Genomic DNA, 25,320 nt, shown 5'->3' with positions numbered 1-25,320 from the left:
GAGCCCCTGGAGAATAGTCCAAGCAAAGCCTATTCTGGACCAAGAAAAGGAATCCAGTTTGTTGTACCTTGTAAAAGTGTGCACAAAGGACCTTGTAGCTGCCTGCAGAATATTTCTATAGTCCACCTCATTCCAGTATGCCATTGAAGAAGTCAAGGCTCTAGTAGAGTCTACTTTGACCCTGCTGAAAGTGATTTACTATGATGGGTATAATAAAGAGCAAGAGCAAGGGCAACTATCTGGAAATAGTATGTTTTGACATATATTGTCCTTTCTTTGTCCCATCATAGAAGATAAACAGCTGTTCAGCTTTCCTGAAGGACTTGGTTCTGTCAAGATAATACCAGAACTGCCCATGTACATCAAGAGTATGAGGAATAACATTTTTTTAGGTTCAGGACCAAAAAACAGGGAGATAGATGGCTTAATTCAAAGTAAACTCTGAAACAACTTTTGTCATAACTGTGGGATCTGTTCTTAAGGTAACCCTATCACTATGGAAAACCAAATAAGGTTCCCCCATCATGAGAGTTTGCAACTCAGACAACTCATCTTTCAGATGGTTAGAACAATATGTAAAGTACAGTTATGTAAGTAAACTTGCCATAAAACAGTAGATGCTCAAATGATCACTGCTGCTACAGCCTTAGCTATATGGGCTGTATCCTGCTAAGGATAAAACAGCTGGCCAGCATCCAGAGCACCTTACATACATCCAAACTATTAGATAGCTCAAGCTGAACGGACTAAAAGACATGTTTGGGAGTCAAGCCCTTCAAAGCTTCCATGCCTGCCAAAGACACAGGGAGGCTATACCCCTGACAAGTACAATGCTGGGAAAATAAAAATAAAGGTCCTCACCTTGGCACAAAAACATACAAGAAGAAGGGCACAGATGGAGGGAGGGTGCTGCTACTGCAGAAACATGATGATCATCATAGTCTTCCATGCCATAAACCATAAATCAGCTTGATATGTTGATTCTGAGAGAGACAGAGTTAACTTTTCCAGCACAAAGCTAATATTCACTGTAGGTGTCATCTGTTTCCTTGGTGGTCTGACAAGCAAAACCCCTTAAATGAACTGCTTGATCAAGAGCGTCAAGAAAGGGGAGGATCCATGGGTAGGCATGCTGAAATGACAAACAGATAAACTTTGATAGAGGAAAAGGAAAGGTCAGAGGAGAGCAACTAGCACAGGAAATAAACCCTTTCAATATAACAACATAAGATCGCCAAGTAACTTACTTTCTTGCCTCATTTAGTACCTGCCGATGTCCTCTGAAACAAGAAGCCTAAAAGGTATCAAAATTAGTTCATCCAGGCAGTCAGTTATAGTAGTTTCAGACTTGGATGTATCAAACTCCTCTAGTCATGTGAGAGTAGATCCAATCTTTGTGGAAACCTGTGGTAATTGCCTTTGGCCGGTTTCATAAGAAGGAAGAGTCACTAATGCCTGGGACAAAAAGAAGTCACCACAATATTCTTTGTAGAATCACTCTGAATTTTCAGAATGACCCTAGATGTCAGCGGAAAGGGTAGCAATGCATACAGGAACATTCTTAAATAAAAACTTTTCTCCATGTTTCCTAGAGGCACAGGCTCTGTAACCTCCTGGGCAAACATGCGCCTTATAATCAGAGCAAACATGTCTGTCTGGGGTGGATGAGGAGAAATATCCTGAAAATAAGGAAGAGTTTTCCACTGCCATCTGTAACCCTCAAACCACTCTCAATAACTATTTGTCTGATACAAGCTGATGCCAAAAGACAAGATTGAGAACCAGTCTTTGGGAGAAATATGAGGATGTGGCAAAAGGAGGGAATGCTGCAGTAATCATTTTGAAGTGCAGGACTGTCCTTTTTTCCCAGAAGGATCCTTGCTTTTTATTTGATCAGTCCTGCCACTTTTTCTAGAATCCTGCTTGTCAGAAGCTTGTTGGGTTGTTTGTTCTGCTTTTTGGGAAAAAAAAAAAAAAAAGACCCAAAGGTTTTTGTTGCTTTAGAAAAGGAGGGCTGAAAATATTAGTATCTCCTTGAATCAATCTGCAAACTGAGTACTTGTTTAGAAGAATGTCCCATAACATGAACAGCGCAGAGGACATGGCTAGCCCCAGTCAGTGGTGGAGGAAGAGATTACACCAAAGAGTCTTGGAGAAACCAGTGAGTATTCCAAGGAACAATCTGTGGTCACTACAGAGTCACCCACAAGTGGCTGAGGCATTTATGAGCCTGTGGTATAGGCAAGGGCTCCCTAGCAGTTTTCTTTTTCTTAGGTACAGCAGGAGGAGGAACTGAAGGACCAGTTAGTGAAAACATGTTCCTGTTGAGAAAGAAGCTTTTTCTCTAGTAAGTACAGCTGGGTGGAGTCAATCGGAAGGTAAGCTGCCACTGAAGTATTCACTAGCCACATACACACACACACACACACACACTCACACTCACACTCACACTCACACTCACACTCACACTCACACTCACACTCACACTCACACACTCACACTCACACTCACACACTCACACTCACACTCACACTCACACACTCACACTCACACTCACACACACACTCACACTCACACTCACACTCACACACACACACACACACACACACACACACACACACACACACACACACACACACACAAATATATAGCAATCTCAAAAAACACAAAAGTAAATGAACCCACAGTACATTTCTTGCAACAAAAATTTCAAGAAATGTCTGTAAAAATATAAAAATAGACTACAGGACCATGTTCACAGTCTAGACAAATACAGCAAAAAATAGCATACAAATACCAGTATTCTAAGAGACCCAGTATAAGCTTTACAAAAAACAAAAATGCATGGCAGAACTCTAGTCTGATAAGAAATTGGAAGAAAAAGCTGAAAGTTGTGCCTAAGAAGCTCCGGAAGAGCGCTCTCGAAAAAGTCCTGAGGAGTTTTGCACCCAGGCTGCTTTCTCCCTTATGAGTCTGAGCCACAGCAGCCTTGGGGCATGTGTGAGGGGAAGTAAACACTTTGGAAAACTGGCTGTCTATATATCCTTGGCATGATATAACCCTATATGGCTAGGCTACTGCAACATTGACTAATGATGAAATATAAATTTATTGGAAGGTTGTCCCCAACAGAGGACTTATTTGCCCAGACTTGAAGATGGCTAGCTGACCTACAGTTCCACAGTGTCCACTGAAGAAGCACAATTTGGTGGTAAGAAAGCATTGACTTTTTTACAATATAACTTTTTTTTGTATGGAGCTCTTCTCAAGCTCATGACAGACAACATGGAGGGTGCCCTTTCGCTTTGAAAGGCTGGATGGTAGCAGTCGGGTAGGACCCCCATAGCTTAGGCTTCAGCAGCAGTGATCTAATGTTGAATGTCTCAAATGTATCAGGTAGATATGGGCCACTAGACTATACCAGTTACTAGAGGGCCTTCATGATGAAGTCAGTTTCTTAATGGGGCAGTGTCCAAACTGTCTATATTAAACAGAGAAATTCCTTAAGTGATAGCATCCATAACCAATTAGAATTATCTTCAAAAGTTTGTTGTCCTGGGGTTAATAAGATGAAAAGTTGCACCTTTTTGAGACGCACAAACTTTATAAAGGAACAGGAAAAGAATGCTCCTTCTTCACCACCATGAAATAAATCTTGGCATCCTTTCTTCCTGTACCCTTAGGAAGGAAAATGAAAAAGCAGGAAGAGATCCAATTCTTATATCCTCCTTTGCTGAAGTCTCTTTTTCTCAGGTAAGATTGACATCAGCACCTGTCCTGATACTTTCAGTACTGCCTAGGTGAATAAAAGTTAAAGGTTGGTGTAGGCTGCAGTTGCTCAGCACAGAAGAAAGCAGAGGCAGTAGAGCTGGGGGGGTCATTAAGGTATCTTTTTGGCTAGGGTTATCTAGGTCCTAGGGCCAATAGCCTGGTACCTACCTATGAACCTATTATCATAATATAATAATAGATGGATTTGCAGCTGTGGATGCGCACTAGCATCATTGCGTGGGGACAAGCAAAGATGGGATTTTGGCAGCAGGGCTGCTTCCATTACAAGGACCTCCACTAGTGGTCATTTTATTTCTTCTACCATGCAACTGAGGTGTCCTATTTCTGTTTTATACAGCAATGCTGAAATGCTGCTCAGTTCTATATATTGAGCAATATATCAGCAGAGAATGGGAATCACTGTGATGTTAAACAACACACTATTTCTTTGTATGCAGCTGAAGTCCCACTATTTATACCATTGGGCCATCTCGTACACAAATGAATCCCATATGAACCTGAGGGAGCATTTGCATATGTATACTATATGCCTAGACAATGGGAAAAAGACTGCACAGTGGACTTATTCCACTGTGTTACTACCTATACGAATTGTGCTTGGCTTTGGTGTGCACTTTGGCTGTTTACCTGTTGTACTCCATGGTGCATGATGTTTATGAACAGCACCTAGAGAAATTAAGTAAAAAATGCTAAAAGACTGCTTCAATGGTACTTTGAAAAACACAGACAATGCACTGCTACTCAAGCTTTAAACACATGTAAACAAATAAATAAATAAGTGAGCATATGTGGTTACCATTAGTTTACACAAAGCAAGAGTACTCTGATGTCAGTGGGCAGCATCAGCCACGACTGCTGAAAATCTGATGAGAAATACTGATGTCCAAGCAAGAAACGTCTGTATATATGGATTTGGGGTCTACTTCACGCTGTTGAAAGCCGACAATATCGAAGCTGATATTGTCGGCACCACAACATCGAAAGCGCAGAACATCGTGCAGGTAAATGGAAATCTCTGTAGGGGAAGATTTCTGTTTACCTCAATGTAGTATGGCCTCGGAGTAAGAATATTTAAATGGGGGGTGCAGGGGGGCTTGCCCCCTGCCTACGCTATTTATTTTTTATTTTTTATTTATTTATTTTTAAAATGTTATTCGATGTTTTACTACATCGATCACTAGAGGTCGACCTTTAGTGATTCAATGTAGTAAGATTTCGATAACGTGATATAGAAGCATGGATTTGTTCTTGACACATGAAATAAAGTTTTTCTTATACAACTTCAGAAGGTGCTGTTCTCTTATTACATAAAACTATCTTGCATAATAGTTTTTAAATGTGTTTCACGTTTATCATTTCACTTTCTCCATACAGATGTTGCCATTACAGTTCTAAATACTAATGTGTCAGTAACAAGTGAATCACTTTTGTAATAAAATTATTAACATTTCCAAGATTGCTATTAGCACAAACTTACCTCCTATTCCGACAAAGTTTCTCAAAAAGGTCTAGTGTTTGGGTGTAGTTGGATACAAGTACAACCTTATCATTACTAGTGCTTCTAGTCATGGCCAGTATATAATCCAAAACCAGCATTTTCCCTGAAATAAGAACACACCATAAAGAAGACACTCATGGTAGCCATCATTTTCTTAATATTTAACAGACAACTTAATGAATTCACTAAAGGCAACAATGTATGCTTCCGTTTATTTACAAGCAGTTTTGCAGGCTCACAGACATACAAAAAAAGAAAACAAAACTATTTGGGATATTGTTTTTAAAAAAGATTGCATACACATGATTCGACAACATGTAAGAGAAGTAAAGATTTAGTTAATATTGAGTTTTACACTATACATAACGTGATTGTGAAAGGTAAATTAGTTTAACACTGTAATAATATCCCTGCTCAAATATGTTATGAAAAATAACAAGACTGTTGCTCTTGAACTTGAAAGCATCTTAATAAATACAAAAATGTTCATCATATTGATCACTGTTGCAGTAGCTATATGGGTTACATCCTGCCGTATATAACAGCCGGCCAGTTTCCAAAGCTTCAGGGCACCTTCCACATGTCAAAACTGCCAGGCAGCTACAGCTGAGTTGACTAAAAGACAATTTTGTGCTCAAAGCCCTTCAGAGCTTTACTGCTGCCAAGTATGGTCCCTTGAGGCTTTCGAGGATCGGCTGTCAGCTTGTGTTTTCCTTTGTGGGCAGATAAGTTCCCTTTATGGGGAAAAAACTTCCATTTTCTTGATGATTTATTAGTTTCCACTTTAGGAAAATTATTTTAAAGGTAGGACTTTAAAATAAGACTGTAACATACCTTTAAAAGGAGTGCTTGTTTTTTCTGTCAGTTTAAAATCAGTGTAAAGAAACTGAAAACATTTCTTCTGTGGATAAATTGTGCATTTTAGTTCTGTGGGGCTGGAATGGTGTTTTGAATTGTTTTTACTATGTTTTTCTATCAAAAAGTAACCTTTATGGACTGGTAGTGTTTACTGGCAATTGCTGCTTGTCTTCCCCAAAAAGAAGCACCATTTTCAGCTTGACCATGGAACAGGCTACCTGTCTCATGGTCGGTCCATCTTTGAACCACAAAAAGAATAAATTATGCAAACAGCCTTTGCCACCCCCATAGGCTAGCAATTTGTCTTAGCCAAAGGTGAGTGATTCTGCTGTGGCCATTTATTGTACCTCAGATGACACAACTTTTAACCTGGATTCCTCTGGTATAGCACCTACAGCGACTACGGACCAGAGCTTAGCCATGTCCTCTGCAGCTGTTTGGCTCCCCTTAGTTGGCAAGGTAGAACCACTCTTATTGGTAATGGGACAGGAAACGAGGAAGTTTGTTGTGTCAGAATGACATGCCCATCCCTGGGGAAGCTGCTGCTAGCATTAGTAACATGGATGGCCCCATTTTTCCTGTTAAAAAGAAACAGAAAACCAAGCAGGTATCTACTCCTCCTCAATTTTGTTTTGATAGGATTAGTTTACAGGGTTCGGCACATGGTTTAATTTAGGCTACTGATCCTTTTTGTAAAGTAGTTTATAGTAAAAGAAAAAGGGATTCCTCTTTTACTGAAGAGATTCAATATTCTGAATCTAAAAGGAAGATGCAGGGATGGATACAGTTTTTTTTTTCTTTTAGATGTCTGATACAGTCAGAGGAGCTTTCTCTTTCTGATTCTCTCTGTGAGAGTTTCTCTCTCAGAAACTATTGCTAAAAGGTGCCAGTGTTTTCAGTGGGAGAACAAGGTTGTTTCTCAGTACCTCAGAAAATACTAAGAGTTGCTACAGAAGGATTTTCCAGAACCTATATATAATTCCCCCTGTTCTGATTGCTTTAGAAGATGTCTGTGTGTTACTGTCTGCAGTTTTCCTGAAGGTATATCCAACTGCTGCCAAGAACTTAGTTAATTCCAATTCTACTTTTTCTTATATGGACTGGAAACATATTGACAAGTATGTATGGGAGAGAAAGTGTTTATTACTGTAACTGATTTTCATAATTTTGAATCGTCAGGCTCATATGTTAGTTTGTTCTGACAAAGTGTAAAATATGAGGAATGTTTTTATCTGTAGTTTCTTGTAAGGAAAAATCTGCTTAAAAATATAGTTTCTATTGCAGAGGCCACCACTCACCATTTACAGTGTGTGTAGACCTCTGCTGATTTTTCTTTCAGGGCTATGACTACTGGTACTTCTTTAAGGAGGTTTGCATGACTGCATTCACAGAACCTTCCGATGATGTTAAAAATGAGATTTTAAATTACCCCTTGGTTAGAGATTTAGTGTTTGGCTCCAGTGCTGCACAGGTGATCAAACAGTGTGATGAAAGGGGAAAGCTGATCCAAGGAATGTCTAAGATGTTTTAGCCTTCCTTTTTCAAAGTTTTCAAGGGATTTGCTATCTCCTCATCCAATTTTGGGCAAAAAAATAATAATACAGAATAAAGAGTCCCAACAAAATACAGGTAAACAGATGTTTAAGAAGAAATGTCAAAGGGTTTCCAAAAAGAATTCACAACCCTCCCAAAACTAGGGAAGGTCCAACAAGTCTGAAAGACTTATTTAAGAAACCATGTGACCTCCCCCTCTCACCCTAGCCTCTTTTTTTTCTTCCAGAAAGTCTGAATCTCCATTTTTCCCTTTGGCAACAGATTATTTCAGGCAAATGGACTCTGAAAAATCATTCATCAGGGTTACAGGTGGCAGTGGGAGTAAATTCCTCTTTTCCAGGGGGGTCATTTCTCATCCTCCAGATCACAATATTTTTTTTCCACTAGAACTTTATCACGTGCTTTCAATGAATGACAGAACCAGTTCCTCATTCCTATGTGGGGAAGGGTTTTTATTAAAGGACGTTCCTAGTGCCACAGAACGAAAATGCTTGGTGACCAGTTCTGGATCTTTCTTTTCTGCACCTGTTTGTGATGGTGCCCAAATTCAAAATGATGTCACTTCACAACCTGTGAACCTCTTTCAAGTTTCCAGGCAACACTAGGCTTGGAAGATGCTTACCCTCACATTCCTATTCATATAGACCAGGCATTTCTTAAGGTTTTGTGTGTCTGGATTACATTATCAGTTCTCTGCCTTACTCTTTGGACTATCCACTTGCACCAAGTGTTCACAAAATGTTTAGCTCTAGTTATAGCTCATTGCAGACTATAGGGTATTCACATTTTTCCACATTTAGATGACATGCTTATCTTTCCTGAATCTTTTTCAATGTGGCAAAAATCCCCCTCTTGGCTGAGAGATCTCTTACACACAAGCTGGGATTCCAAGGTAAAATTCAAAACAATTTCTTGACTCCTTCACACTGGATTGTGTTCCTGAGATGTCAACTAGAGATTTCAGTTCAAAGGAACTTTTTTCCACAGGAAAAACAGATCTTTATCTAGATCTTTTTCTAAGGTTTTCCACTCAGATTTCAGTCACTGCAAGAGATTACCTCAGAAGTTTGGGTCTCACAGCATTTATGATTCTCATGATACCCTGGCAACATTCCATATGTGAAAGATACAGTGGTATCTGAAATCGCTTTGGTCTCAGCATCAAAACCCTTTATCTTTTGAAATCCTAGTGCTAGGATTTGTCAGAAGATAAATCTTTTGGTGGAGACCACGGACACTTTGGACTTTGCTTGTGGAGCAGTTTCAGGAGGGATAAAAGTGCAGGGGGGTGTGGGACACCAAGGACAGATAGAAGCATATAAATATCAAGGAAATACCTGCCCTAATCAAGGCATTCAACTCTCTGAATCATATTTGGTCCCTGGGTCCTCCAAGTGGTTACAGACAATACCAGAACCATCAACAAGCAAGGGGTAATCAGGTTTTGCAGACTAGCCATGTTAGCTTGAGATATAGCTACACATCACAATTTCACTCTACAGGTATCCTACATTCTGTCAGAGCAAAACTGTGTGACAGACAAGCTAAGTAGGAGCAAAGAAGACCCTCAAAAATGGAAACTATATCGGGGGGGGGGGCCTTCTAGGATTTGATCCATCTGTGGGAAGATCCTCAAGTAGACCTCTTTGTCTGTTTTCTGAACAATCAACAGGCAATATTCCGTTCCAGGACTCCATGCAAGAAGGCCTGGAAGAAAGATGCCTTTTCATTTTCCTTGAACAGGAATGCTCCTGTTTGCTTTTCTACCCATTCAACTAATATCAAGGGTACTTCTGAAGATTCTGAAAGAATCCCCTAAGATCACTGTGCTGACTTCTTTGTGTTCATGATTATGAGTGGATTACTCATTTAAATGCTGACTCAAGACCACGTTTAAATTCAGCTACAAGTATTAAGCCTATACTGAAGAGGAAACAAAATATCTTGTAATGTGTTTGTTATGTTTCTCTTAAATATATAGGTTCTATAAAAACTTTTCACATGGTCACTTTAAATTTTAATTGCATTTTAATTAACTGGTTGGATGTTTTCTTTGAATTGGGCTGTTGTATTTTTTTAATTTGTATATAAGAATTATTGATTTTAACTAGGTTATACACACTGAGGAAGGGATTTTTCCCAAAAGCTTTGTGGAATAATAAACTTGTTTTTCACAGACTCTGCATGTCCATTATCTGGAATTGCTTTGCTTGCTGTTTCTGACTTCTTTCTGTCCCAAGCAACAGTGGTTCTCCCTTTTTTTGGAAATGGCTATTGGCAATTTCCCACAAGCTTCCTCACAGACTGGATCTACTCACACAAGAAAAAAAGAAGTTATGTCTTACCATAACATTCCATCTCTGTTGTTGATCTTCGTTCATTCATTACTGATGGGGTTATCGGTTCCGTTCTCGGAACCAAGCCGGCTAATATCAAGCTTGCGTCAGCCAAAAACTCTTGAGCCAAGGTCCTACCCAGAATGCTCTGCTCCCTGTTACCTCAGATCAAGTTTGCAAGCTGATAGATAAAAGTAGAGGTTACCTCTGGTCATAACAGACCTACAATAAAGGCGTACATGAGATCAACCAGGATCCTCGGGATGGGGGATGGAGGGTGGGAAGTAATGAATGAACAAAGATCAACAACACAGATGGAACGTTATGGTAAGACATAACGTCTTTATCTGATGTTGTTAATCTTCGTTCATTCCTTACTGATGGGACAGAGTCCACAGCTACCTGTATCCCTAGATGGCCCTCATGGAAGGACATTCATCAGCACCATGGAGTCAAAGGAAGCTCTACCTCTGGCAGCTAAGTCCAATTTGTAATGAAGAATAAAGGTATGAGGTTTGGCCCAAGTTGCAGCTGAGCAAATATCATTGAGGGAAGCCTTAGCATGGAAAGCTGCTGAAGTTGCCATAGATCTTGTAGAATGAGTTTTGACTCTATGAGGCAAGATGAGATTGTTGTTGTTGTTGTAGATGAAGGTAATACAATTTCTCAACCATGAAGCCAGTGTAACTTTTGGTACAGGATGACCTCGTCTAGGTCCAAAAAAAGCCAGAAACAGTTGGTCTGATTTACAGGTAGATTTTGTTCTGTCCAGATAAAATCATATTTGCCTATGAACATCCAAGGAGTGCAGGCAATACTATCTCTTGTTAGAATGGTTAAGAAAGAACACTGGAAGGTCAATAGATTACTTGATAGACCACTCTGGTAAAGAGGAAGAATTAGTACTCAATGATGCTCTATCCTTATGGAAGATAAGCTAGGGATGTTTGATGCATAAGGCTTGAAGTTCTGACAAGCACCTGGCCGATGTGATTGCAATCAGAAACAAAGTTTTCCAAGACAGATATTTTACATCACATGAAGACGCAGGTTCAAAGGGGGGAGCTGTTAGAGCTTGCAGAACCAATGCCAAATCCCAAGGTTGTACCGGTTCTCTAAAGGGAGGTTTTAGGTGGATAACCCCTTTCAAGAAAGTTTTACAGAGTCTGTGTGACATAAGTGAAGAATCTTGAAAACCAATGTGGAAATTTGAGATGGCAGCTAAATGCACATGAATAGGAGAGGCAGACACCTCAGAGTGGAAAAGATGTGATAAGTAATCCAGTACCACCAAAATTGGGGCTGAGAAGGGGTCTAATTGTTTATTCGCTGCCCATAGAGAGAACCTTTTCCATTTGTTAAGATATATTAGTCTGGTGGATGATTTATGAGATGCAATAAGAATATTGCGCACAGGGGACGAGAGGTTTTCATGCCTGGCAATCATTGGAAGTGGAGAAACCAAGCTGTCAGTTTCAGGGTTGTTAGACTGGGGTGAATCAGACCCTGCGGATGGGAGATCAACGTTAAAGATGGATTGAGGATCCACAGTTGATCTAGCAGGTGAGGTTAGAGGAAGGGAAACCAGACTTGTTGAGGCCAATATGGAGCAATGAGGATCACTTTGCTCTTCAACTGTCGTGCTTTCTTTAGAAACTGGGAGATGAGGGGAAGAGGAGGATAAGCATAAAGTAGACCCGAGGGCCAAGCATGGACTAGATCACCCTTCGGTGACTGTCCCCGAGGGGGGATTAGCACAAAATAGTTGCTGCACTTGTAGTTGGTTAGGGAGGCAAATAGGTCGCAGCAAGGCTGACCCCAGTGGTTGAAGATTTTTGCCGCTATCATAGGATTGAGGGACCACTCGTGAGGTTGCAGAATGCACCTGCTCAATTTGTCTGCTATCACATTGGAGCTCCCGGGAATGTGCTTTGCAATTAGAAAGTGGTTGGAAGCTATCGCCCATTGCCATATTCTCAAGGCCTCTCAGCATAATGGGTAAGATCTGGTGCCCCCTTGTTTGTTGATGTACCAGACCACTGACATGTTGTCTGATTAGATCGCAATAGTTCCTGACAGAAGGATGGAATGAAATGCTTGCAACGCTAGAAGCACCATCCTCAGTTCCAGGACAGTGATATGCAAAAGGGCCTCTTTGTCGGACCAGGTGCCTTGGACCGAGTTCCCCTGACATAGCCCCCTACCCCATCAGGGAGGCGTCCATGGTCACCATGGCAATTGGTTGATGGGGGTTGAAGGGACGAGACCATTGTTGGGAATTTTGAGACTTCCACCAGAGTAAATCTTGCTTGCATCTCTGAGTTACACTTATCTGAAAAGACAAAGGATGTTGTAGAGGGTACCACTGAGTGAGAAGTAGCCATTGAAGGAGCCTCATGTGGAATCTGGCTAGAGGAACAATGGTGATCAAGGCTGCCATTAACCCCATGAGTTGGAGTATAGATAGAGCAGGAGATTTGTGGTGACAGAGCAGGGGTTGAACCTGTTGCCTTATTCTCTGAAGCCTGTGGCCCAGAAGGGATGCTGTGCAATTTCTCATGTCCAACAGTACCCCTATAAATTCCAAAGACTGAGTTGGGGTTGTGTTGGATTTTTCCTAGTTTATAGTGATTTACAGGCTTTGAGCTGTTGGGCGAGTGTAGTGCAGGGCTATTTTCCAGTAGATGCTTGGTGGGGGCTGTGAGGAACCAGTCATCTAGATATTGAAACACCTGAAATCCTTGAAGTTGCAAGTGAGAGATAACCACTGCCATGCATTTGAACACTCTGGGGGCTGCAGACAGACAGAAGGGCAGAGTTCGAAATTGGTAGTGACTGGCTCCTATGCGGAAGCGGAGGTATCTTCTTGAGCGTTTGTCCATTTTTATGTGGTAATACGCATCTTGAAGATCTACAGAGCACATCCAATCATCTTCTTCCAGAACAGGAAGGATAGACTGAACTGTGACCATCCAGAATTTCTCTGTTTTTACAAATTTGTTCACTGTGCTGAGACGAGAATTGGTCTTCAATCCTCTGTCTTTTTTGGCACTAAAAAGGACCTCAAGTAAAAAAACGGATCCTATTTGGTCTGGGGGGACCGTCTGGATGACTCTTTTTGTAGCAGCTTTTGGATTTCGTGTGCTGCTGCTTCCCTTTGACTGGGTGGAATGTTGGGTAATACTCTGGATGAGACTGGACAAAGATAAAAAGGGATGCGATAGCCTCTGGATATTATCCGTTGTACCCAAGAGTTGGTGGTTATATGTTTCCAGGCAGCGGAGTACAAGAAAAACGATCCCGGACCGCTTCCAAAGGTGAGCAGTCGGGCAACGCTTCAGGAGCGCTGTTAGGCTTGGCCAGAGAAGGAATCTCTGGAACCCAGGTTTCGCGCATCTCCTCTGCCCCGAAAGGGGCATCTTCCATTGGAGTTACCCCTCTGTTTCTAGGGGAGAACTCGGCATGTGCGTCCTGGAAAGAGCCCTGTGATTTCCTGTGCCACATCTTCCTGCTCCTCTGATTTCTGGAGTAGAATCGTTGGGGAGTGGAGTGTCTGACACCAACGGCAGACATGGTCTTGTCATCTTGCTCCCACCTTATCAGTGTATCTTTCATTTTAGGACCAAACAAAGAAGCGGCCTCAATGGGGGTGTTCATGAAGGAAGCCTTAAAGGAGTCTGCAACGTCACAAAGGTGCATCCAGACATGTTGTCTGGTGACTATACCCACGTCTGCCTCTCCAGCCTCTTCCGTTGCATGAGAAATAAGATGCATGGAAGAGTTGGAAATGGACTCTAGGGTGGCTATCTGAGAACCCACGTTGTCACGGACCTCGTCACAAACAGCTCCGGCCAAGGTTTCAGGGAGGTGGTTGTTAAGATCCCTCTGAAGCCTGGTAAAGTGTGCCAAATAGTTCAAAGATCTTATGGCGAAGGTCGATGAAGCAAACACATGCTTCCCTAGTCTGTCAGTCGCCCAGGACTCCTTTTTGGGTGGATGGACAGTTTGGCTCTCTTCTGCTAAGTCCTTCTTAGTTGCAGCCTTCACCACCATAGCATCTACTGGAAGACCTCGTGACCACTGTGGGTGCTCAGCTGGGGGCGATAACATTTTATCCGGTCTCCTTGGTATTGCTTCCAGGGTGTCAGGAGCCTTCCATGCGCACTGGACGAGCACATTGGCAGGCAGGGTGACCTAGGAGGTAGGGGACAGAGCACGAAAGGCCTGCAGGAATACGGATTCCTCAGAGGAAGGATTAGAGGACTTCCAGTCACCCCTCTGTCTAAAGATCTCGAGAATGTTACCAAAGGACACATCATCAGAGGGAGACCGTGGGGACCCTTCCCCATCATCAAAATCCATATCTTCAGTTAATGACTACTCAGTGGAGTCCATGTGCTTCCTCTTGCACGATGCTTTGTGTGGTATTTCCTCAGAGGGAGGTTCTGGGGAAGACTGCAAAGAGGGGGTCTCCTGAGGAGGAAACACCTGAGGCCCTTGTGCCCGGTGGTTGTGGCTTGTGACAGTTGTGGCACAGAGGGAGGAGGGGACTCCTACATGTGGCATTTGCCAGCGGAGGCAAGCGTCCTCTCCATGGCCTGGAAGGCCGGCCCTACCAAGGAGGGATGGGAGCCCGTAACCGAGCATAACAACCTTGGAACCGGGGTCACACCCCGCGCCCCAGGAAGAGCCCACCCCCAGACCAGGAGTCTCAAGAGGACCGTGAACCATGTGAGTGAGAGATGATCCCTGGACGGTGCCATAAAAAAAAACTGGCATGCAACCAGGGATGCCCTCCTCCACGGCACAGCTACTGGCCTGAGTAGAGCCCAATGCCCAGTGCACCAAGGACCACAAGGATGACTCCACTTCTAAAGTGAGATCCACTACTGGAGTCAAAGGAAGGGAAGCTGCTGTCAGAGTAATAGGCTTCGAAACTTGGGTAGAAGTCAAAGGAGGAGTGTACGTTGGAGTTTGAGGAGATGTACGTTCACCTGAAAGAGGGAACATGGACTTCGGCCGGTGACAGCGACCTCTGGCCACAAGCAACTGGTCAAAACGAAACCTCAACCAATGGGTTTATCTCTTCTATATTCACCAGTTCAAGCATCCAAGAAAAAACGCGAATAAGAAAAAACTCACTGTAACAACAAACGAAGCTTTCGGGAATAACCCTTCTTCAGTGCTGTTAGAATAGTCTATTCTAACAGCACTGAAGAACGGTTATTCCCGAAAGCTTTGTTTGTTATTAAAGTGAGTTTTTTCTTATTTGCGTTTTTTCTTTCTCACAAGCAACTGGTCAACAAGCCGCAACACATCTTATTCAGAGAGACTCTTGGTTGACCTCATGGAGAATGCTGATGGCGATTCTGGCCTTTCCAGAAAAGGACTATATTGACTGCCAGCAAATGGATCCAATGAAGCAGACTACTTGGTCCTTGCTAATTCAATAGGTGCAGGGCCCTGAACTGAAGATGTCTGCACCGAAGAAAACGGTGTGGAAGTAGTCTGAGCCGACGTCAGCACCATAGTAGTTGAAGGTGTCTGCACTGTAAAAGCAAATATCTCCCCCAAAGGGTATGGTGCCGTTGAGGAAACTGTCTGCACCAGTAATAAGGACGGTGCCGAGAAGGACTGCACCAAAGAACATGGTGCCAAAAATATCTGCGCAGTGGAGTACAGAAAAGTCATACTCGGAGCCGAAGGGGACTGTACCTGCATGGACAATGCCGGTAAGGGCTGCGACGGAACTGTCAGAGCTGTAGTTGTCTGCACCAGGAACTGTGGTGCTGGTATCGATAAGGAAGACATGGCTGTATCCAGAATCATTTGGGGTGGTGCTGAGCCTGGAGCTGACAGGGTCACATGTGGCAGCGCCGTAGTAATCAATTTCACCTTCTTATGAGTTGACTCCCTACAATCTCCAGAGGGAGAAGAAGGGAGCGAGTTTGATGATGAAGAGGAAAAACGCCTCTTACTGGGTTTAACAGGAGGGGGTGTGCCCTCCAACCCAGAAATAGCCTCAGAGAAAGGAGACTTGAGAAGACCTTTCAAAATGAACATATTCTTCCTCTCATTAAGAGTCCTGGTAGAAAATTTTTTAAAAATCCCACATGGGGGATCCACAGTAAGGTGGGAGACATTCAGACAGTAGACACGCAAGTCATGGCCATCAGAAAGCGGTAACTTATGGCCGCAATCCTTACACTGCTTGAAACCAATGCTACTTTTCTTATCCAACAGGATGATGTGGATGAAAGGGTACCCAAAAGGGTAAGAAGAGAAAAGGAAGGATTACCAACGATGGTAATGAAGAATTACCTCAAAGGTTAAGAAAAAGGGTAATAAAGGGGAAAAGACTAAAGGGAGAGAGTCTAAAGCATACGATAGGGTAGAAAATATTAGTAGAAACTATTTGAAAATATTTAAAGTAAGAACAATGTATAAAACTTTCAAAAATTAGACACTTAGCTGAGAAAGTGGCTTGACACGGCTGTAGAGCAACATGGCAAACGAGATCTGAGGTAACAGGGAGCACAGCATTCTGGGTAGGACCTTGGCTCGAGAGTTTTTGAGTTTTCAAGAGGAAAGAACCGATAACCCCATCAGGAAGGAATGAACAAAGATTAACAACATCAGATTGGGTGTTTGATATACACCGACATCAATCACCTTCAACTGACTGCCTGGATAACAGGGTCTTAATTACTTTTATGCACCTGTTTATTGAGGGCATGAAGCAGGTACTAATGGAGGCAAGAAAGCCTGCTAATAGAAAATCATATATTAGCAAGTGGAAAAGATTTTCCAGATGGTGCAACAAAATAACCCTCACCAACTTCCAAGATAGCTGCACAATGACTAACAGCTTAATTTCAGCTCTCCCAGTGTGAATAGAGACAGTGAATTTGTCTTTTGGGAACATTTCAGTTACTGGCTAGCAAGTACACTGCCTGGATGCAAGCAAAGAAGAAATTTCAGGAACCTGAAAGAAAATCAACCACAAAAATTGAGAGGAAACACTATCTGGGAAGAATACTGCCTCTGTTCAGCAAAAATCAATATAAGCTCCAACTTTGGACCAAGACACAACTTCATCAGCTGTATTTGTGAAATATGGCGGAACAAGAAAACCTGGAAATATTGGACTTTTTTGACTTTGTTAAACTTGTAGGGGGCTCCAAAGCATATGCCCTACTTCATGTCAATAATGTTTAGAAGAACATTAAGGAGCAGGGAACAGTAAGGAAAGATATAATCAAGTAAAACAATTTTTGTTCTTCACAGTACTTTTTATAAAACATGACATACACTCTGCATGTTCTATAGTAAAGCATTTTGAGTTAATTTTGTATGTAACAGGGATACTAAAGTAAACAGGTGCCCTTTTTTCCTTTTTCTTTCTTTATTTTTGTTGAGTTTTAAGAAATGTAGGCACTTAATACAAAAAGAACCTAAACAAAGCATATTTAAGATAATAGGTTGTAATCTTAAATTGCTGAGGTGAAGGGCGGTTTGGAGAAGTATAGAGTGCATGATTTAAGTAAAACTGATATACTTTTTCTTACTTTTGAATGGGGGAATGATTGGCTTAAGGCACTTGGCTTGATCTAATAAGTTTTAAGTGGAACCAATTAAATAAAAGAATATTGCATGTAATTAAAAGTTTTCCTTTAGCAAATAAATGTTCACAGTGCAACATGAAAAGCTTGCAGTTAAAGGCAGCTGTTTATCTTTTTCTCATGTTTCTATGGATACAGTCTGATAAGAGGGCAATAAAAACAGAATGCTTTTTTATTTCAATGGCTAAAAGATAATGTTTTCTGAAAGTATTCAAGTAGTCTTCTACATCTGGAGAGGAATAAAGGTATGACAAAAGCAGACAACACTTAGTGTAAGTAGAAGCACAGGTTGTACCATGCATCTTGGTAAGGATAACCTTCATTATAAGTCAATTAAAGCCTGTGAGCATACCTGTCAGTCTGGAAAAATTGTTCCTATTAGAAAGGTTAAACTTCATTATTTGATGATGTATTCAGTTTTGTGTGTTTGTATTACGTTAATAGGGTTTTCAGGTGTTCTGGGGGTGTGTATGTGTGGTTTTTGTTTGAGGGTTTTCATTAAAACAAAATGTCTTGTAGCATGTGACATAGGTTCAAATGGGTATGACAAGAAACAACCATATAAAAAATCAACCTGCCAAACATTTGTGTATGCATGCAACACAAAAGCTGAAACTAGATATATAAAAAAAGTCTTGTAGCATGTGACATAGGTTTAAATGGATATGACAAGAAACAACCATATAAAAAAATCAACCTGCCAAACATTTGTGTATGCATGCAACACAAAAGCTAAAACTAGATATTAAAAAAAAAGCTATTGTACATAACAATTGGGAATAACTAACTTCTGATCATAATAGCGACTCTTTCCATATTATCTTTAAATGTGAATGCTCTCACTGGTATATACAAAAAGAAAGAGTAGTGAATTATATTAAGAAATGCAGAGTGCAAATAGCTATACAGGAAACACATTAGGAAAGAACTGAGCATGTGAAATTGATAATAATTTCAGGATGGTTATTCAGTGGAATATCTTTTACAAAAGAAAAGAGGGCTACTTATATTAACTGCTAGAGGAGTTCCAATAGTGATAGAAGAGTGAAAAAAGATAACAATAGCAGATTTGTAGTAGTAACGGGCTACTGGCAAGGCAGGAGGATTGTGTTGGCATGTATTTGTATGCCATCTAAAACTGCTAAACTGGACCTTAAGAAAATTCTGGGAGAAATAATCAGCTTTCAGCAGGGAAAATTACTTGTAAGTGGGGACTGGAATTTACAATGAGGATGCATCTGCTGAGCCTAGAATAGAAAATATAATAAAAAGAGCATATTTTTGAAAAAAAATGTATGAAAATATTTTGTATGGAAGGCGCGAATTCAGTAGCAAAAGCTCAGAGAGAATTCACATATTATTTCCCAAGGTACAAAACCTTGGCTAGGACAGACAGAAATATTTCACAGGAACATGTACATTTACTGAAAGTTTTGATACGTACCTAAAAGCTATTTCAGATCATGCACCAATAAAAACTTAAATAAATAATGCAGGGTAATGCAGTAAAACTGACACTCTGGCGCTCCTCCACCTACATGTTAAACAGAGAGGAATTTAAGAATCGGTACTGGAAATTATTAATTATTAGGGAAGACATACATTTATTCGAAAATATAGCCAGAGAGTGAGACAAAACAAAAGTACAGTTTAAAAATAGGGTAGAAATAAAAGAATATGTGATATGGTTAAGAAGTAACAAGAATTATTTAGAGAGACTGACAAAAGTTAAAGTATTGCAGAACAGGGGGAATCTCAAAGAACAAAAGGAGGTCCAACTACAATGTGTTGGAGAGAGAGAATAAGAGACCATCTCTGTGAAGATAGGTGAAGGCTGCTAGCCTAACCAGATAGAATTTTGTAGATAATTCTGTCATTTGTAAATATTAATGTAAGCCACAGGCTTGTTCTCTTAAATTTGAAAAGACTGCATTGGCTATTAAACTGTAAAAATGTAACAGTGCAATCTGCTGTAAGAAAGTTAAGTCAAGCATTTTATGACCGTCTTTGATGTAAAATTTCGGAGCCAATATGTCTAGAGGAAGGCATCCTGCCTATAGTTTTAAGACTAGAGTTTGTTTGGCTAGAATTTGCATGTATACATGTCCTTTATTGCTCTGGTTTCTTACCACATGTAAAGAATGTAAATGTAGTTTCTGTTAGCCTGAAAACACCAGAGAAGTGTGAAGAATGATGTCATGTGAAGCAGTTCTGTGTTATCAATTTAAAGAGAGAGCTCAGAGCATTTTGTCTTGAGAACATCCAACTCAGCACTGCCTGTGTCTAGATGTAAGTAGGATTTTAGAACTATGTCTTCTCTTAGAAATAGCTAGGAATTAGAAAGATTAGACAGTGTTTTTCTGTGTTGATGTTAGAACATTTCTACGGCATTTCTCTGTGATCTCTGAATTACTGACTAGCACTGTGTAGTAAGAAGTATTTTCTTGTGCTTTTATTATTTATTAAATATTTTTAAACCTTTCAACTGTGGCCGTTTTGTGTAGAAATAACGTAAGCTCTAAAAGTACTTTGCATTTATATAGTGAAGCTGTACCAAGTCACTCCAAATAAGTCTTGATTGTTAGATCACACTTACCATTTGGATAATAATATTGCAAAGTAATAATTGGACACCCTTTTAAGGGCCTTTGAGTAGCTGATAAATATTAGTGGGTGGTGGCAGCTGGTACTACCTTTTAGACTGGGCAGAAAAGGGGCACAGCTGGAGAACCTGTCCAAGCCTACCCGAGGAGTGTGCCTGTGGTTGTATACACTCTTATCTCAATGTGTTTATGTGTCAGCTTCTTGGGCAGGGACACAAAACACTGGTTGGACAGAGAGGGTGCTGGAGGTTTTAGATTGCCCATTAGGCTGAGATCTGGACCCTATAGCTGTGCCAGTGGGGAGTCTTATTGGGGACCTGGAGAGAAAGGGAGAAACCAGCACCAGACTGACTTTGATCTCTGTGTGCTCTTAAGGGGAAATTGTACTTTACTGTGTGCGTATTTATTATCCTTTCCCTATATGGAAGCCCCTCACTGGTGTTAGTGGTGAGGATTGAGGCTCCTTGATTGATGGGCCAATGGACGGGCATCACATATTAATTGTTTGGCAGTGGTAGGATATCCACACCACATATTAAATGGTTGGCATATACTAATTGGCTTGCAGTGGGTTGGGTAGAGTGAATTCCTGTAGCTTGTGTACAGTGTTCACTGAAGGTGTTTTTCTACTTTAAATCAGCCACGCAGTGAATACACAGAGTTCAGATCACAATTGTTTTATTCCTTTTGTTAGCTTAGTTAGTCAGGGAGAGCAGGCAGCATGTCAGCAGAGGAGTACAGAAAGCTGACAAGGAGCCAGCTGGCAGAAATGTGCCAGGCTAGGGGACTGGTGCATGGAAACCTAAGACACACATGATGGAAGCTTTGGTCACGGCTGCATCAGAAAACAGCAACCAGGAAGACGATCAGACTGGCAGTGAAGATGTACCACCCTCAGAGAATGGACAGCTCAACCTTTCTGCAGAGGATTTAAAAATCCATCTGGAGCTAAAGAGACTTGAGCTGGAGGCCAGGCGTTTGGAAATAGAAGCAGCTGAGAGACTGAGATGTCTGCAGGCTGAGGAGAATGAGAAACTGCTATTATGCCTGGAAGCTGAGGAAAAGGAGCGTCAGAGGCAGCATGAGAGGGAGATGCTGACTTTGCCAGAGTCATGGAGGTACTGGGGAAGGGAGTAACTGGACTCCAGAAGCACAAAAGGTCAGTAAATTTCTTCTGCAGTTTAAAGAGGTGGATAATTGTGATAGTTTCATTCATATGTTGGAGAGGGTATGTAAACAGTATGATGTTGACCAAAGGCTTTAGGTATGGTTCTTGACCCCCTTACTCCATGGTAAAGCTGTAACTGTGTTGTCTAAAATATCTGACATTGACCGTTTTAATTACGCTGTTGTTAAGCATTGCTTGTTAGAATGTTTTAAGTTAACACGTGAAACTTATAGGAAAACGTTTTTTGAGCATAGATGCAAGGCAGATGAAAGTGTGTGTGAATATGTTGCTGAACTGAGCACTTACTTTCATAGGTGGGTGAGTGGATGTCAGGTCACCACTTTTGAAGGGCTGGCAGACCTTTTGGTGAGGGAACAAGCCCTTGGCACTTTGGCTGAGGACATGAGGATCTGGTTAGCTGATGGACAAAGTGCTACTTTAAATGAGTTGGGGAAGATAGTATACCTATATCTAGCAAGCAGGGCAGCCCTGCAAAGGAAAGGGAACCCCCAGTACTGCTCATGGGTCTAAAGTAACCCATGGTGGGCAGCACAGACTGCCCTAACAAAACCTGCCAGTAGCAAGGGAAGCCACTAGTCCAGGTACATGTCCAGGACTTAGGGTTAAATGTTTTGAATGCAACCAGTGGGGCCATGTGGCATGCAGATGTCCACGGAGGCAAGGTGGGGAACAAAAGGTGAGAGAGCCAATAAGTGGGAAAGACAAAATGCCAATAGTAGGTTGTCTTGAGACAACAAGTGTACCGAACTACCATCCTGCAGATGTCCTGATAGGGAAGGATTTGGATGAGGCAGTACCATGTGTTTATGCAGTTACACGCAGTCAGGCTAGGAGACAAGCATGTGGGGCTGGTAGCCTGGGGTAGACCCATACAGACTACATACTTGCAGCCAGGACTGGTGAGGTGCTTGCTTCAGGGAGGGAGCTACTCTGTAGCAGTGAGATTGGAGGTGAGCCACAGCTGCTTGTGGGTACTGATGTTCCCTTGGACGGAGGGACTGCAAAAGTAGAGGTGAGTAATAGTACCCAGGCTGACAGTGTGGCACCACTGTCAAAGGATGCCAAACTTCCTGTGGAAAGGGAGCTGGGAAGTGTTACAAAGAGAGGTGAGACATGTTCAGCAGTCAGACCCTACATTGCAAGGCCTGAGGCAGGTAGCTAGTGAGGCATCTGATTCTCACTGGAAGGGGGAATCTGTATACTGGGACAAAGGGTTACTGTATAGAGTGGACCCCCTGAGGGAGGGCTAGAAGGTGAGAGAGTACAGCAGTTGGTAGTGCCTAGAGCCTACCGTCTGGCGCTTCTAGCCATAGCCCATGATATTCCCTTTGCAGGTCATATGGACATAAAACGTACAAAGAGACATATTATGCAGAACTTTTATTGGCCTGGAATTTCCAGATATGTAACAGGGTACTGCAGGACCTGTGAGCAGTGCCAAAAGATAGGCCAGGCAGGAGACAAGGTGAGAGCTCCTTTGATGCTTTTGCCTGTGATTGAGGGGCCATTTCAGAGGGTAGCTATGGATATTGTGGGGCCTTTACCCAAGTTCTGCAGGGAAAACGTATATCCTAGTGGTAGTAGACTATGCTACAAGATACACTGAAGCAGTGGCTCTGTCCTCCATTGAGGCAGAAAAGGTGGCAAATGCTTTGTTAGAGATTTTCAGCAGGGTAAGTTTCCCAAAAGAAATACTGACTGACAGAGGTGCCAATTTCATGTCAGACCTGCTGGCTTCTCTGTGAAAGTCCTGTGGTGTGAAGCACATGAAGACCACCCCCTACCATCCCCATACTAATGGTCTTGTTGAGAAGTTAAACTCTACAATCAAGTCCATGCTACAGGCATTTGCAGACCAGTTTAAGAGGGAGTGGAAGAAATATTTGCCCCATCTGCTGTTTGCTTAAACAGAGGTTCCCCAGGAATCCACATGTTTTTCACCCTTTGAGTTGCTGTGTGGGTATAGGGTGAGGGGACTTTTAGATTTAATTTGAGATGAGTGGGAAAGTGAGTGTGAATCTCACAAGGAGTCAGTTGTGCATATGTTCTAAACCTCAGGACAAGGCTCAGGGAACTTTTGGCTTGGGCCAGGAGAAACTGGCAGAAGCCCAACAACAGAAAAAGGTGTGGTATGACAGGAATGCTCGTGCTAGAGAGTATGCTGTGGGGCAGCAGGTAATGGTTCTCATTCCTGTCAGACACAACAAGCTGCAAACAGCTTGGGAGGGACCCTACAAAATGATAAGAAAGGTAAATGATGTTAACTACATAGTGGAACTGCTAGGCAGTAGGCAGGGGCACAAATTGTACCATATTAACATGATGAAACCTTACCATGATAGGGAGGCCTTTGTGCTGAGCATTTGCAGTGGTTTTCAGGAGGAGTTGGAGGGAGATCTGGTGACTGTTGTTCAGCATTTTTTATGGGCTCTATTCTATCAAGGTAGTACCTCAGCTCCCTATGTGCATCCATGGTACGTATAATCTTTTCTCCTTGTTTTTTGCATCAGGATAGAGCACTGGGAGACTGATCACTTGATTCAAGGTAAATTCAGAAACAACTTTAAGCATGAATGATACATTAGTGAATAACACAACCATGTCCTTGTGAAAAAAATCAGATGGGGTTGACGCAACATGACAGCTTGCAGCTCAGACTCTCATCTTGCAGATGTCAGACCAATGAGTAAATCAGTCTTCCAAGTAATGAACCCAAAATCAGCCTGAGAGGCAGGTTCAAAAGGGTCTATATTAGAATGCCGAAACCTCACTTACGCGAATCCCGAAAGGCCAAAACATACACAGCGAAACGCAAGAACACCGAACGTCCTAAAGCGCGAAATTCAAAATATCGAATTGCCATAGTTGGCCAACTCCACTGCCTGCTATGTACTTCCTGCCCAAACAAAATAAATATGAATGTATTACTATACATGCACTTACCTTAACCTGCACCCTAACCCTAAGGTCAGTAACTATTCAACATTTACGTTAGGGAGCTATACCGGATAAGGGAATCTCCTACTGACGTTTTACCTCACTAAACATGGCGTGGACAATATAAACAGAGACAACGGTAATACAGCTTTTACTTAGTACTGTACTTTACAGTTGTACAGTGTAAGCACAAGTGAAATATGTACATACAGCAACGCAGGAGTGATGTATTTCAAATTTGCAGGATGGGGAGGGGGGGATACATACATTGGGTCTATATTAGAACACCGAAGTTTCAAAACTTCGAGTGTTCTAATATCCAGCCCTATTCAACGAAAGTTGAAAACATCGAACATACAAAACAGCGAATTTTTTCCTAGGGAAAAAATTTGCTGTTCCAAAACACATACACACAACACAAGCACACCAAACAAACAGCAATCCACACACATACACCTAAACTCTTACACCTAACCCTACATTAAACTATACATACACCACTAACTATCCACTTACCTTAACCCAGACCCTAACCCTAGGGTCCGTCACTATCGCACAGTCACCTCACCTGCGCCCTAACCCTAACTCACCTACCCCGCCCTAACCCTCACTTCCACACAATCGCACACTTACCTGACCCGTGCCCTAACCCTAACTCACCTAATCCGTCCTAACCCTCACATCCACACAATCACACACTTACCTGAACCCAACCCGTAACTTTCCACCACAGCGCTGAAAATACCGAAGCAACAGAAACGGACAACTGAATTCTTTTCCTAGGAAAAAATTTGGTTTTCTGTTTCTTCGATATTTTCAGCTTTCACTGAAAACGGGTCGATATTAGAACACTCGAAGTTTTGAAACTTCGGTGTTCTAATATAGACCCCATACATTCATCCATCAGAAGATAACACAATGGATGAGTACA

General features: G+C 41.9%; 1 protein-coding gene across 1 annotated transcript in view; it reads right to left on the bottom strand.

Annotated features, from left to right (window-relative positions):
• Positions 1–25,320, bottom strand: part of RAD54L (RAD54 like) — a 652,988-nt gene that overhangs the window by 257,777 nt on the left and 369,891 nt on the right. Inside the window, exon 14 of the mRNA XM_044085902.1 lies at positions 5,270–5,393. Coding sequence (XP_043941837.1) covers positions 5,270–5,393 — 124 coding nt within the window. The remainder of the gene's footprint in view (positions 1–5,269; positions 5,394–25,320) is intronic.

This window comes from Protopterus annectens, chromosome 10.part0, assembly GCF_019279795.1.
Source record: "Protopterus annectens isolate FY-2018-M chromosome 10.part0, PAN1.0, whole genome shotgun sequence".
Lineage (NCBI taxonomy): Eukaryota > Metazoa > Chordata > Ceratodontiformes > Protopteridae > Protopterus > Protopterus annectens.
The sequence above is the reverse complement of the archived record's forward strand: the minus strand, read 5'-3'. Positions and strand labels throughout refer to the sequence as shown.